General features: G+C 45.7%; 1 protein-coding gene across 1 annotated transcript; it reads right to left on the reverse strand.

Moving 5' to 3' along the window:
- Positions 1 to 6660: 6660 nt before the first annotated feature.
- LOC311531793 (uncharacterized protein) lies at positions 6661 to 13689 on the reverse strand. Its single transcript, XM_084649503.1, has 3 exons — positions 13050 to 13689; positions 7850 to 8097; positions 6661 to 7181 (listed from the first exon to the last, which is right to left on the reverse strand). Exons 1-3 carry the CDS (start codon positions 13097 to 13099, stop codon positions 7024 to 7026), a joined length of 456 nt encoding a protein of 151 aa, XP_084505629.1. The 5' UTR covers positions 13100 to 13689; the 3' UTR covers positions 6661 to 7023.
- Positions 13690 to 13704: the final 15 nt, after the last annotated feature.

Raw genomic sequence — 13704 nt, forward strand, 5'->3', positions numbered from 1 at the left:
TCAAGTTGCTCCTTAACTTTCTCTTTGTTAAGCTAAATAGATTGAGCTCTTTTAGTCTATCACTATAAGGCATATTTTCTAATCCTTTATCATTAGAGGCTCTTCTCTGAACCCTCTCCAATTTATCAACGTCCTTCTTGAATTGTGGGCTCCAGAACTGGACATAATATTCCGGCCGTGGTCACACCAGTGCCAAATATGAAGGTAAAATAACCTCTCTACTTCTACCTGAGATTCCCATTTATGCATCTCAGGATTGCATTAGCTCTTTTGGCCACAGCGTCACGTTGGGTGCTCATGTTCAGCTGATTATCCACCACAACCCCAAATCTTTTTCAGAGTCACTGCTTCCCAGGATAGAGTCCCCTATCCTCTAAGTATGGCATATGGTCTTTGTTCCTAGATTTATACATTTATATTTAGCAATATTAAAATGCACATTATTTGCTTGCATCCCATTTGGCAAGTGATCCAGATTGTTCTGAATCAGGGACCTGTCCTCTTCATTATTTACCGCTCCCCCAATTTTTGTGTCATCTGCAAACTTTATCAGTGCTAATTTTATGTTTTCTTCCAGATCTTTAATAAAAATGTTAAACATTGTAGGGCCAATAACTGATCTTTGTAGAACGTCACTGGAGACACACGCATCCAATGACAATTCCCCATTTACAATTATATTCTGAGACCTATCAGTTAGCCACTTTTGAATCTATTTAATGTGTGCCATGTTAACTTTATATCATTCTAGTTTTTTAATCAAAATGTCATGTGGTACCAAGTCAAAGGCCTTTCAGAAGTCTAAGTATGTCCTATCAACACTATTAACTTTATCAACCAAATTTGTAATCTCATAAAAGATATCAAGTTAGTTTGACAGGACCTGTTTTCAATAAACCCATGTTGATTTGCATTAACTACATTACCCTCCTTTAATTCTAAATCAAGTCCCTTATTACAACAAAAATGATTAGGGGACTGGAACACATGACTTATGAGGAGAGGCTGAGGGAACTCAGGATGTTTAGTCTGCAGAAGAGAAGAATGAGGGGGGATTTGATAGCTGCTTTCAACTACCTGAAAGGGGGTTCCAAAGAGAATGGCTCTAGACTGTTCTCAGTGGTAGCAGATGACAGACAAGGAGTAATGGTCTGAAGTTGCAGTGGGGGAGATTTAGGTTGGATATTAGGAAAAACTTTCACTATGAGGGTGTGAAACACTGGAATGCGTTACCTAGGAAGGTGATGGAATTTCCTTCCCTAGAAGTTTTTAAGGTCAGGCTTGACAAAGCCCTGGCTGGGATGATTTAGTCGGGGATCAGTCCTGCTTTGAGCAGGGGGTTGGACTAGATGACCTCCTGAGGTCCCTTCCAACCCTGATATTCTATGATTAGCCACTCCATTATCTTGCTGATTGCTGTCAGGCTGACAGGCCTATAATTACCCAGATCATCCTGTTTACCCTTTTTAGAAACTGGCACATTAGCTATCTTCCAGTCTTCTGGCACTTCCCCAGTACTCCAAGACCTATTGAAAAGCAACATCAATAGTCCAGAGAGCTCCTCAGCCAACTCTTTAAAAACTCTTGGATGCAAGTTGTACTTCCTGCTCAGGTACAGAAGAATCGCAGTGCTGCCCAGATAAGAGGGGAAACAGTAGGTCTGTGAGCTAAGGAGAGAACAGTTACATCCTCCTCGTCTCCTTACATCGCTTCCATTTAGAAAGTGTGGTAATGTTAGGGGTCAGAGAACAGCGCAGGAGCTAGAAGGTCAGCACTGCTTGTTCTGCTGATAACCCACAGCACCTTTACACTTTAAGAACCACAGACCTTAACACAGACAGATATTTTATAAAACTATCATCATGCAGTATAATGTAGTGTTTTCTGCATTTCCTTTTCCCTCTCAGCTGTTTTAGGGCCTGATCCAATTCCCAATGAAGTCAATGGGAAACCTTCCATTGACTTCAACAGACATTGGACCAGGCCTTTATTTTGTCAGTTTTTTGTTGCTATGAAAAGTATATTGCACACATTCCTTACAAAGACATGGCTCAGAGAATTCATTCTCTCAAAAATACACCACTTGTTCCCCACCCCACAAATATAAACAAACTTAGAACTTGCAGATTGTGTCCTGGCAAAGAAGATAAGCCTTGTGGAAATCAAAGCTCTCTCAGAACCAGACTGATTCTAATGAGGCTTTCAGGGAACCCTTCTCCTTGGCTTCTTGAAACACTGCTTTCTCATTTTGCTCTCTGTTCACTTGCAGTCTTGAGGAGTGGCACCATCTTTCTAGGTTGCCGGGGGAGTGCTCAACCCCCATTCCACCCCAGGCCCCACCCCCACTCCACCCCTTCTGCCAAGCCCCCACCCCTGCTCTGCCTCTTCCCACTCCCGCTCTGCCCTATACCGCCCCCTCCACTGAGTGTACTCCACCATCGCTCCCCCCCACCTCCTGCATGCTGCTGAACAGCTGATCCTCGGTGGGCAGGAGGCACTGGGAGGGAGGGGGAGGAGCTGATTGGCGGGGCCTGTCGGCAGGGGAAGCACTGGGGGGATGGGGGAGGAGCTGACTGGGGGCGTGGCCGGTGGGTGCTTCACTCACTGTTTTTTTTTCAGCACCCATGGAGTTGGCGCCTATGGTCTTGAGCCACCTACATTTGTGTGAATCTTAGTATCAGGAAAGGTGCTAAGATCCCTTCAGGCGGGTCACAGGCTGAATGAAAAAGGAATGCCTAGTGCCACACTGCCCCCTGCACGTACAACTTTTTTCTCAATACACTCCAGGTGTGTTTTACTGAGAGACAGATTGGCATTAACACTCCCACGCCTTGGTGAGATTCCAATCTGGGGCCCCAGGAGAACATTCAGCCAGCCTGCTCTTCTCAGTGCCTCTGGGAATCTGAAACCAGCCTTATTACCGGCATGTCCTAGCACACTGCAAGACCAAACACCATCCCAGGATCCTTGTAGAGGCGGACTGCAGCAGACAAACATGCCGCTCAGAAGTGTTACGGTTGTAAATACTGCAATAAGGATGTGAGGTTTCTACCTCTGCATTCTAACCTCTCTCCGAAGGTGAAGCTTCCATCCTTCAGTATAGGTACTTTCTTCAGGGAGTTTATGTTGCTAAATTCTTGAATGTTGAGCCCTAAAAGAATTATAATTAGTGGTGGAGAAACCAATAGAAGCTCAAGCTGAGCTGTCTGTGTAGCCCATTTGGAACCCGTTAATGGGGATTAGTCAAACCAGTGGCAATACTTTGCTATTGCCACTGCCAGACACTTAGAGGCACCTTGTTATAAATAAGTCAATGGGCGTTTTCAAGAGGTGTGTTTTTCAAATTAAAGAAGGAACATAAGCATAAAAAGCCAAAATGTCCAGCCAGGGTCTTTGCAGTTTGACAGTCATGCCAAGCTTTTCAGCACGTTGCACAGGGACTCGGTCATTTTACTCCTGTTAATGCTAGCAATAGTGAAACACGCTGAAAAAAGTTACCCGCAAATGGCCATTCTGAACTGGGAAGAGCGTTTCCTCCGATCTTGGAGGAGGGAAAGAAGGAGGAGATTTCAATAAAGGCCGATGAATGTTTTTATGACATATTTTCCAAAAGTAAGGAAGAAGGGAAATGAGGGGACAGACTAGTCCTCAGTGGAGCAGATGTGCACACAGTGTTAAACAACTGCCTTCTGCAAGGGATTTTCACATCACACAGGTTAAAAACCCATGTCTAACTTTATAGAATGAATTAATAACAATGAGTTGTGGTAGGCTGAAGTAAGGGAGAAATTTCTACTTTCAATTTGCTTTTCCAGAGGTGGTATTAGGATGGATAAAGAATCCTCATGACAGGTCAGGCCAGCCTAGAAAGCAAGGCATATACATCTTTGCTCTCCTTTATTAGACCCTTCACCTCTGTTTTTAAAAGCGTCTCAGAAAGAAAAAAGCCGTCAACAGCCGCAAGTGCATGTAAATTCACAAGGGTTGATTACTCAGCAGACTACACAGGGGGTCATTGTTGCACATACAATCACATGTTTGCGGTCCAAGACTGGAATAGATTGGCTTTTGCACAACAATCCTCTCTACAAAAAGTGAAAAGGCAGCATGGTGGCTTATTGCCATAGCAAATATTTAAAAAGTCAGGTCAGCTACTGAGATTGGAGTTTGTTTTCCCAGATCAATAAAGATGACCCTGGCAGACTGGCACTGATGGACAGCATAATCCAGGGTTTCATATTGTCTCAAAGAGTGATCAGCAATAGAATTTCATTAGTTCATAACAAAATGTTAGGACTAGGACAGGTTGTCTGAAGAGTGATGCTATTCTGAAAAATGACTCTATGGATGAATGAAATGAATTATGCTTGAAGGTCCCAATCTTTACTGTATCTCAGTAACCACTGATCAAATTTGCAAAGTTTACAAGAAAAATATAGTGTTTTCTACCTGCCAGCCCAGCATAGTCATAGAAACATAGAATCATAGAATATCAGGGTTGGAAGAGACCTCAGGAGGTCATCTAGTCCAACCCTCTGCTCAAAGCAGGACCAACCCCAACTAAATCATTAATAAACATCAATTTAATCATCAATAAACATAATGTTCACCAATTTATGCCTCAAATTATACCAGTGCAATCCCAATGAAGGCTAGTGTATTACTAAGGAAATCATTTGACCTAAAGCTCTTAATTGCTGAGAATAAAGATGAGAGGAAATAACCCATCTTAACTCTCAGATGCCAGGATGAGTTTGCTGATAAAATAAATCTTGTTCATTTAAACAGAAGATATGACAAGATATGTTAACCTGCTAGAGCAGAGGTTTTCAAACTGTGGGTCGGGACCCCAAAGTGGGTTGCAATCCCCTTTGAATGGGGTCACCAGGGCTGGCTTAGGTTTTGTCTACACTACCCAGTTTTGTCGACTACACTTACATCAACACCCAAAAGTCGACTTGATAAAAATCGGAAAAGCTTATTCACACTAGCCCCCTCTGGCGGCACATCATCCGCATTGGGGGCACCATCATCGACAGTGTGAGCAATACATTGTGGGTATGTGTCCCATAGTGCAGGGTGACACCTTCTGTCGCTAGGTGTTGTGGAAAGGCGGAGCAGATCACGGCGCATCTTGGGATCATGCTAAATGTCCTGTCATGCATTGCTTTGTGTCCTTGCCCTCCATTGGCTTCTGACTTTCTTTCATGCCATTTTTTCAATGGCCATTCTTTGCTGTGCACCCCAACATCTGTAATGAGAAGGGATGGATCCCGCATTTCTCCTTTATGCTCTGTTAAGTGTCATGAGGACAGGGCACCTGGTACTGCAGTTAATTGTGAAATTACTGGCAGAGGAAGATGATTCTGCATGATATGGATAGCAGCAACGTTACATTGCTTTTGACATTCACAGAGCAGCTGCATAGGGTGACCATCACTTTTGGGCTAGGGAAACCAGCACTGAATGGTGGGATTGCATTGTCATGCAGGTGTGGGATGACGAGAAGTGGCTACTGAACTTTCGGATGCGTAAAGCCACCTTCCTGGAACTGTATGCTGAGCTGGCCCCGCAGTGCAAGGACACCAGAATGAGAGCTGCCTTCTCGGTAGAGAAGCTTGTGGCAATCACTGTCTGGAAGCTGGCGACTCCAGACTGCTACCGGTCAGTCGCAAATCAATTTGGAGTGGGGAAGTCAACAGTTGGGGCTGCATTAATGCAAGTGTGCAGGGCAATAAATCGCATCCTGCTACGAAGGACTGTGACTCTGGGAAATATGCATGAAATAGTGGACGGCTGTGCAGAGATGGGCTTCCCTAACTGTGTAGGGGCGACAGATGGCACACATTCCAGGTTTAGCACCGGACCACCTCGCAACAAGGTACATCAATAGGAAGGGGCACTTCTCCATGGTGTTGCAGGCGCTTGTAGATCACCATGGGAGTTTCACAGACATGAACGCAGGGTGGTCTGGAAAGGTGCATGACACACGCATCTTCAGGAACACCAGCCATACAGAAATCTGCAAGCGAGGACTTTCTTTCCAGACCACAAGATTACAGTGAGGGATGTGGAAATGCCCATAGTGATCCTGGGAGACCCAGTTTACCCCTTACAGCTCTGACTCATGAAACCTTACACAGGACGCCTGGACAGCAGTACGGAGTGTTTCAACAACAGGCTGAGTAGGTGCCAGATGACAGTTGAATGTGCTTTGGCAGATTAAAAGCATGCTGATGTTGCCTTTATGGCAGGTCAGACCTTAATGAGGAGAATATTCCCATGATCATAGCTGTGTGCTGCACTTTGCATAATCTCTGTGAAGGATGAAATGTTTGCTCAGGGGTGGAGTGCTGAGGCAGGATGCTTGGCTGCTGAGTTTGAGCGGCCAGATACCAGGGCTGTCAGAGGAGCCCAGAGGGCAGCAATTGAAATCAGGGAGGCTTTGAGGAAGCACTTTGACAATGAGCAGCAGTAATGTATATCTTTTTTAGAGTTGCTTCCATGGTGCATTCCATTTTTTTCCCCTAGGGGGCTATGTTGACATCTGGGGCCACATATCCCAGTAAAAAAATGATTAAAATGCCTGTACATGTACTCATAGTGATTGCAATGTGAATTTGTAGAAAACAAAATAAAGATGATTTACCATTATAAAACTTTGCCTTTATTGATCAAGTAAAAGCACAGTGACACTCACCAAAACACAGATGCTTGCTGGGAAAGGAGGGACTGGGAAAGGGCAGATCTCACAACTGTGTGTAGGTCCAGTTATCATCGTGAAAGTTATGTGAGGGGGTGGAGTGAAGAGGAAACTGAGGAGTCCCAGAAAGTGGAAAGGAATGTGTGGGCAGAGTGGAGGGGGGCTGGTAAAGAATTGTGCATGTGCTGCAGTGGAGATTGAGCCTGGACCAGCTCACTCTGCAGCATTATTAAAGACGTGAGCATTTCTGCTTGCTCCTCCATTACTTTTATCATCCACTCTGTTGCGTCCCTAGCAAATGCTTGATTCTCTTTTCTATCCTACTTTTCGGCTTCCCAGCACTCCTTTTGTTCCCTTTTCTCTGTAGTGGAGGACTGCAGTACCTCCCGAAACATGTCTTCTTTGCTGTGTTTTGGCCTCTTTCTTATCTGGTGGAGATGGTTGGCAAGAGTGTGTGTGGTGTTCCTGAAGGCCACATCTGGTGAAGCACAGGGGACAATGCACAGAAGCAGGATTGTTAAATTCACGCACAGCATTGAAACATTTCACTTATATGCACCTTTTGCAATATACCAATCACTTTCTCACTGACCCTTGCCAGGCACACATCTCTGCAAGCACACAAAACATGCTGAGTGTTGACCAGAGGGGGCTGCACCTGGACAGAAGGACTTTGTAGGGGTTGTGGTACAGCTTTACAGGGAACTAATTCTAAAATTATCCCAAACTTTTCCATAGGCAGGGATCATTCTAGCAGACATGTCACTGCTGAGGGTAAGCAGGGAAACCAGGGTACATGTACTGCATGCTTGCAGCTTCCGTCCTGCTCTATATGCAGCTCACCTATGTGCTACTTTGGTCCCTGCACAAGTGATTGCCGAATAGCGTGGGACAGTGTCCTACAATGGGGGAAGGAACAAAGCTGCACTGCCACGCAACCTCTGGCAGAGGATTACTGAGTACCCCCAACAACTTTCCTGGAGATCTCTCTGGAGGATTCCTGCGATAGCTCGGCGTGCATCAACACCTGTTCCACCGTACCGATCAGCTACCCAGGGAAATATCCAGCTCACAGAAACACAGCCAACCTCCCACATTTCTGTGCCCTGAACCTACCTCTGCACTACACAAGCCACAGCTACTTACCAGGCGTCTCATCTCCTGCTTCTTGCTCGCTGGAGAGCAGCTGCTGAGACTGGCTAGGCACCTCAGGAGGGGAGAAAAGTTCCTGGCTGCCTGCCCCACCGGGCGACCCCACCGGGAGCTGCACATTCTCGTCTAACTCCACCTCTTCATCAATAACTTCATCCTCCGGATTAGGTCCTCTTTCCGCTGCTTCTGTTCCCTCTGTTGGTGATGGAAGTGGGGTTGCCACCGAGGATACCTTCCAGCTCCTTAGAGAAACGGCAGGTCTTAGGTGCAGCACCGGAGCAGCAGTTTGCCTCCCTCGCTTTATGGTACACCTGCCTCAGCTCCTTTATCTTCACTCTGCGCTGCAGCGTGTCCCGCTCAGCCTTTTTGCACAAGCCTCAAGAAATGTGCCTATAGGTATCCCAATTCCATGGGTCAAGTGCAGCTGGGACTGCACAGCCTCCTCTCCCCATATACTGATCAGATCTAACAGCTCCATGGTGGTCCAGATAGGAGAGTGTTTGGTGTGATAGCCAGCCATGGTCACCTGGGAAGACGCGATGAGACCTCCCCAGGCCGAACCAGCAAGCAGGAAATGGAATTTAAAATTCTTGGGGCTTGCAAGGGGGAGGGGCGGATGGTTGTTTACCTGGCTGCAGGCCAGCTGAGTTCAAACTGCTGACAAGAATGGTCAGGATGGGCATTGTGGGACACTTCCTGGAGGCTAAATAAAGCGATTAAAACAGGTGTGGTGTCTACAGTGGCTCTTTCCTTTATTATCAACAAAGGGAAAAGAAAAAAGTCTCTCATGGGGTGGAAGTATTTTGTCGCCAAAATGGGGCATTTTTCCTGACAAAACTCACATCGCAGTGCGTACGTGCTCACTGCTTTGTCGCCAAAAGGCAGTTTTTTAATGTACAATCACATTTTTAATTATATACTTTCCCCTTTACACTCAAAAGAGTGAGTGGCAGATTGTCAGTGCCTCAGGTCACAACCCATGCTTCCAAATAGTTTATAATAGGTTATTACTTTCTAATAAACAAATGAAGCCAACGAATAACTCTTCGACACCTCCTACTATAAAGAACTCAAAGAAGACCCTACACCACAACTTACCCTGGAATTTAAGGATATCATCAAATCTTTCCCCAAACAACTCCAAGAGAAACTCTACAAAACTCATCTCCCAAGAACCCACCCCAGGGACCTTCTACATGCTTCCCAAGACACACAAACAAGGGAACCCAGGCAGATCCATTATATCTGGCCATGGCACTCTCACTGAAGGAATATTGGGAAACAGTCCTCAAATCACTCACCACACAAAGGGCCAGCTTCCTCCAGGACACAATCTACTTCCTCCACAAACTCCGCAACATTAACTACCGCCTCAGAACGCTATCCTTGCCACCATGGATGTTACATCACTGTACACCAACATTCTTCACAATGATGGCATAGCTGCCTACTTCAAATATTTACAAGATAATGGACAATCCTCAGATATCCACCCTCAACACATTGCTGAACTCATCCATTTCATCCTCGCCCATAACAATTTTATATTAACATAACTAACATTTTGTCCAAACCATCAGAACAGCCATGGGTACTAAGACAGCTTCCCAATATGCCAACCTCTTTATGGGCCACCTTGAAGAAGAATTTCTGGACAAATGAACCATGAAAACAATGATATATCTGAGATACATCAATGATATTTTCATCCTCTGGACAGACGACACACGCTTCCTCATAGATTTCCACTACAACTTCAACAACCACCACACATCCATTAAACTCTCTCTGGAACACTCCCACACTAGTATCAACTTCCTGGACACCATGATCAGCTTCAACAATGAAACCCTACAGATAACTATAAACGAGAAAGCCCTGGATCACCACACCTACCTTCACTGAGCCACTAACCACCCCAAACACACCAAGAAATCTGTTATCTACAGCCAGGCACTCAAATACCACAGAATATGCTACAAGGAGAAAGTCTGAGATATACACCTTAACACACTCAAAACTGCCTTCACCAAACAAGGGTGCTCCACCAGAGAAATAGATTCCATCATGGAACAGGCCATCCACATACTCTGTGAGAAACTGCTTCAATACAGAAATAAAAACTTCTCTGACTGCAAATGCCTAGTTGTCACCTACCATCCCATACAGGGTATCATCAAACAGCTACAACCCATACTCAATGGGGACCCTATCCTGAAAGAAATCTTTCCTGAACCCCTCTTCTGGCCTTCAAACAACCTTCCCAACCTCTCCAAGCTCCTCATCAGAAGTAAGCTCCCCACAGACCAGGACACACCAACTCAAAGTGGCACCAGACCCCGCCAGAGCAATACATATAAAATCTGCAGAAATTATCTCCACTACTACTATGATCAAACACCCCCAAACAACACACCTTTCAAAATCCATGGGTCCTATACATGCCTATTACAACATGTGGTACACCACATTCCGTGCACTGAAGGCCACAAAAACAATTATGTGGTTGAAACCGGACAAACACTATGTTTTCGAATAAACTCACATAGGAAAATGATAAAAGCTGTGGGTGAACACTTTTCACAATTCGATCACTCTATATCTGACCTGTCAGTCCTCATCCTCAAAGGGAACCTGCACAGCACTTTCCTGTAAGGATAAGGCCTTTGTCTGCAGCCGTATTGTAAGGCCTAAAGCCTAAGGCCTTTGTCTGCAGCCAGATTAAAAGGGCAGCCAAGCAGCAGCCATTAGCTGAGAACCAGGAAGTCACATCCTCACATTCCATCTAAATTACATTAAAACAATGTAATATCAGGCTGCTAAAAAGGAGACCCCGTCCGAATGGCCCCCCACTATACTATCATCAGATAAAGAAACAGATCTTAAGATGGTTAATGAAAAGTTAGTGTGATGGCATTCTGTCTGACAAGAAACTACTTATCAATAGTTGGTTGTGAAATCCTCATTTCATTATTGTTCTATCATTATGGTCCCCATTTCCCTATGGTTTGTGTGTATGATCTCTGTCTGGTTCTTTAATTGTTTCTGTGTGTTGTATAATTAATTTTGCTAGGTGTAAATTAATTAAGGTGGTGGGATAGGATTGGTTAGAAAATTTTATTACACTATGTTGGGATTGGTTAGTAAAATTTTAGTATAATGATTGGTTAAGGTATAGCTAAAAAGGACTCAAATTTCACTATGTAAACTGGGGTTCAAATGGAAGTTCTTTGGGAACCAACTCCAGGGCACAGCCCCAAAGATCAGAGCGGCCAGACCTCAACACTCTGCCAAGGACACCGTGCAGAAACTGGAGTCCCTGAGATGGGACCTGATCCTGACTGGCCAGCAGGGAAACGTTCATCTGTCTTATTGGGAGTGGTGAGCACTGTATGTGTAGCATGTACAATCTGTTTTTGGTGATTGTTAATAAATAGAGGTTATGTGTAAGGCTCTTTCACTGGTAAAAGGTCCTGAAAACCTGCAGAAGTAGTATACACCCAGAGCCCTATGTACTGGGAAAGGGTGCGGGCAGAGGTGAAAGTAAGCTGGTACGCCCTGGTACGGCGTACCAGTAAGAGCTGGTGCGCCGTACCGGGACCGGCTTTCCCAGATGGCAATTTAAAGCCCTGGGGTAGCGGCGGCGGGGATTTAAAGGGCCCCCGAGCTCCAGCCCCTGCTACAGCCCCAGCCTTTTAAATCCCCGCCGCCACTACCCCAGGGCTTGGGCAGCAGGGCTCAGGCAGAGATTTAAAGGGCCCCGGAGCTCCAACCACCGCTACCCCCCGGGGCTCTTTAAATCCCCACCTGAGCCCTGCTGCCGAAGCCCTAGGGTAGCGGTGGCGGGGCTCCGGAGGGGATTTAAAGGGCCGGGGCGGTAGGGGCTGCTGGAGCCCTAAGTCCTTTAAATCTCCGCCTGAGCCCTGCTGCCCGAGCCCTTGGGTAGCGGTGGCGGTGGGGCTCTGGCGGGGATTTAAAGGGTCCCAGAGCTCCAGCCGCCACTACTGCCCCGGGCCTTTAAATCCCCGCCTGAGCCCTGCTGCCTGAACCCTGGGGTAGGGGTGGGGGGGCTCTGGCGAGGATTTAAACGGCCCTGGAGCTCCAGCCGCTGCTACCGCCCCAGGGCCCTTTAAATCCCCACTGGAGCCCTGCTGCCGAAGCCCTGGGTTAGTGGCAGCAGGGCTCCGGAGTGGATTTAAAGGGCCGGGGTGGTAGTGGCGGCTGAAGCCCCGGGGCCCTTTACATCCCCGACAGAGCCTGGCCGCCGCTACCCCAGGGCTCGGGCAGCAGGGCTCAGGCTGGGATTTATAGGGCTCGGGGATCTGGCAGCCGCTACCAAAGCGGAGCCCCAGGCCCTTTAAAGCTCTGCCAGAGCCCAGAGCCCCGGGGTAGTGGTGGCAGCTGGGAGCCCCCAGGGCTCCTCAGTGATTTAAAGGGCCCAGGGCTCAACTGCGGTAGCAGCAGCTGGAACCCTGGGCCCTTTAAATCACCCCCGAGCCCCAGGGTTCCCAGCCGCATCTGCAGCTGGTAGCTCGGGGGTGATTTAAAGGGCCCTACGAATTGGGAAAAGGTGGGGTGCCCTAATGTGTGTAGGTAGCATGGTGGGTGAACACTTTTCACAATTCGATCACTCTATATCTGACTTATCAGTCCTCATCCTCAAAGGAAACCTGCACAGCACTTTCAACAGATGAGCCTAGGAACTTAAATTCGTAACTTTACTAGACACTAAAAGTCATGGTCTTAATAAAGATACTGGATTTATGGCTTATTACAACTATCTGTAACCCACGAATGCCAGTTTTTGTCCTATGACTACAGGGGTGTTAACAGGCCACATCACTTTGAATGGTCTCTTGGAAATGTGCTAACTACTTAAGCTAAACTATCTGTTCCACCTTGTATTTAGCTGTGACACTCTGAGTACCTTTCCCAGACTTGAGGAAGAGTTCTGGGTAGCTTGAAAGCTTGTCTCTCTCACCAACAGAAGTTGGTTCAATAAAAGATATTATTCACCAACCTTGTCTCTCTAATAAACTAAAGACAATTTCTTTTCCTTAGGAGCAGACCATTAACAAGTGTATGGGTGTGTATGTACACAGCAAAAAGACAAAGCATAGAAGAAACACATGGTCTCATCTGGTAAATTCATCCGCAAAGCCCTCATCCTCAGAGAACCAATGATGACTCTTACTCTCTGAATGGAAGAGTTGTGCAAAGGTCTCTCAAAATCTTAGCTCTCATAAATGCATGCTGTCTCTCTTGAATCTGAAAGAAATAAATGTCACACCTTTTTAAGTTTCACTCATAGCTGTACTTTATAATTTTATAGGAAAAATATAAATAAAAACATTTTCTTGCCACAAAACCTAATTTTAGCTTGTTGATAAAATTTAGATTCAGGTTGAAATTTATCATATACATTCTCAGTTTGGGAAGGAATTAAACACCACATTACTCCATACACACACAATTTAAATTTATAAAAATGCTTTCAGGGTCTTTTAGAACTTAAAACCTAGTGCAGTAGCGCCATTAGAACCATAATGACATTGTAGAAAACTTCAGCAACAACCATCTAAATAGCTGAGATAGTAAATACTTGAAAGGAAAGAGGGTGTAAAATATTGAAGTTTTTAGTCATGATATTTTCATTGACAAGGGGGAGAGAGTTTTGCCTGAGCAAGGACTTCAGGAGAAGGTTCAAGGACAACAGGAAATCATGAATATAAGCATACAGAAATACAGATTCCACCCATTTAGGATTCTTTCACAATTGGGTGTTTTCAGCAGAATCCAAAGTCTTTGTATAGTTTTCTCATCACTGCCTCCTTAATTTTGCTGCAGTT

Source organism: Lepidochelys olivacea (assembly GCF_965140295.1).
Source record: "Lepidochelys olivacea isolate rLepOli2 genome assembly, chromosome: 15".
Lineage (NCBI taxonomy): Eukaryota > Metazoa > Chordata > Testudines > Cheloniidae > Lepidochelys > Lepidochelys olivacea.

Excerpts from the sequence above, each read along its gene's own strand:
- LOC311531793 (XM_084649503.1), bottom strand. The coding sequence starts at position 13,099 with ATGAGAGCTAAGATTTTGAGAGACCTTTGCACAACTCTTCCATTCAGA. Across the intron at positions 8,098-13,049 it reads ACAACTCTTCCATTCAGAGA|GAGCTGGAAGGTATCCTCGG; the intron begins GTAAGAGTCATC and ends CGTTTCTCTAAG. Across the intron at positions 7,182-7,849 it reads AGCAGGAGATGAGACGCCTG|ATGTGGCCTTCAGGAACACC; the intron begins GTAAGTAGCTGT and ends GTGCTTCACCAG.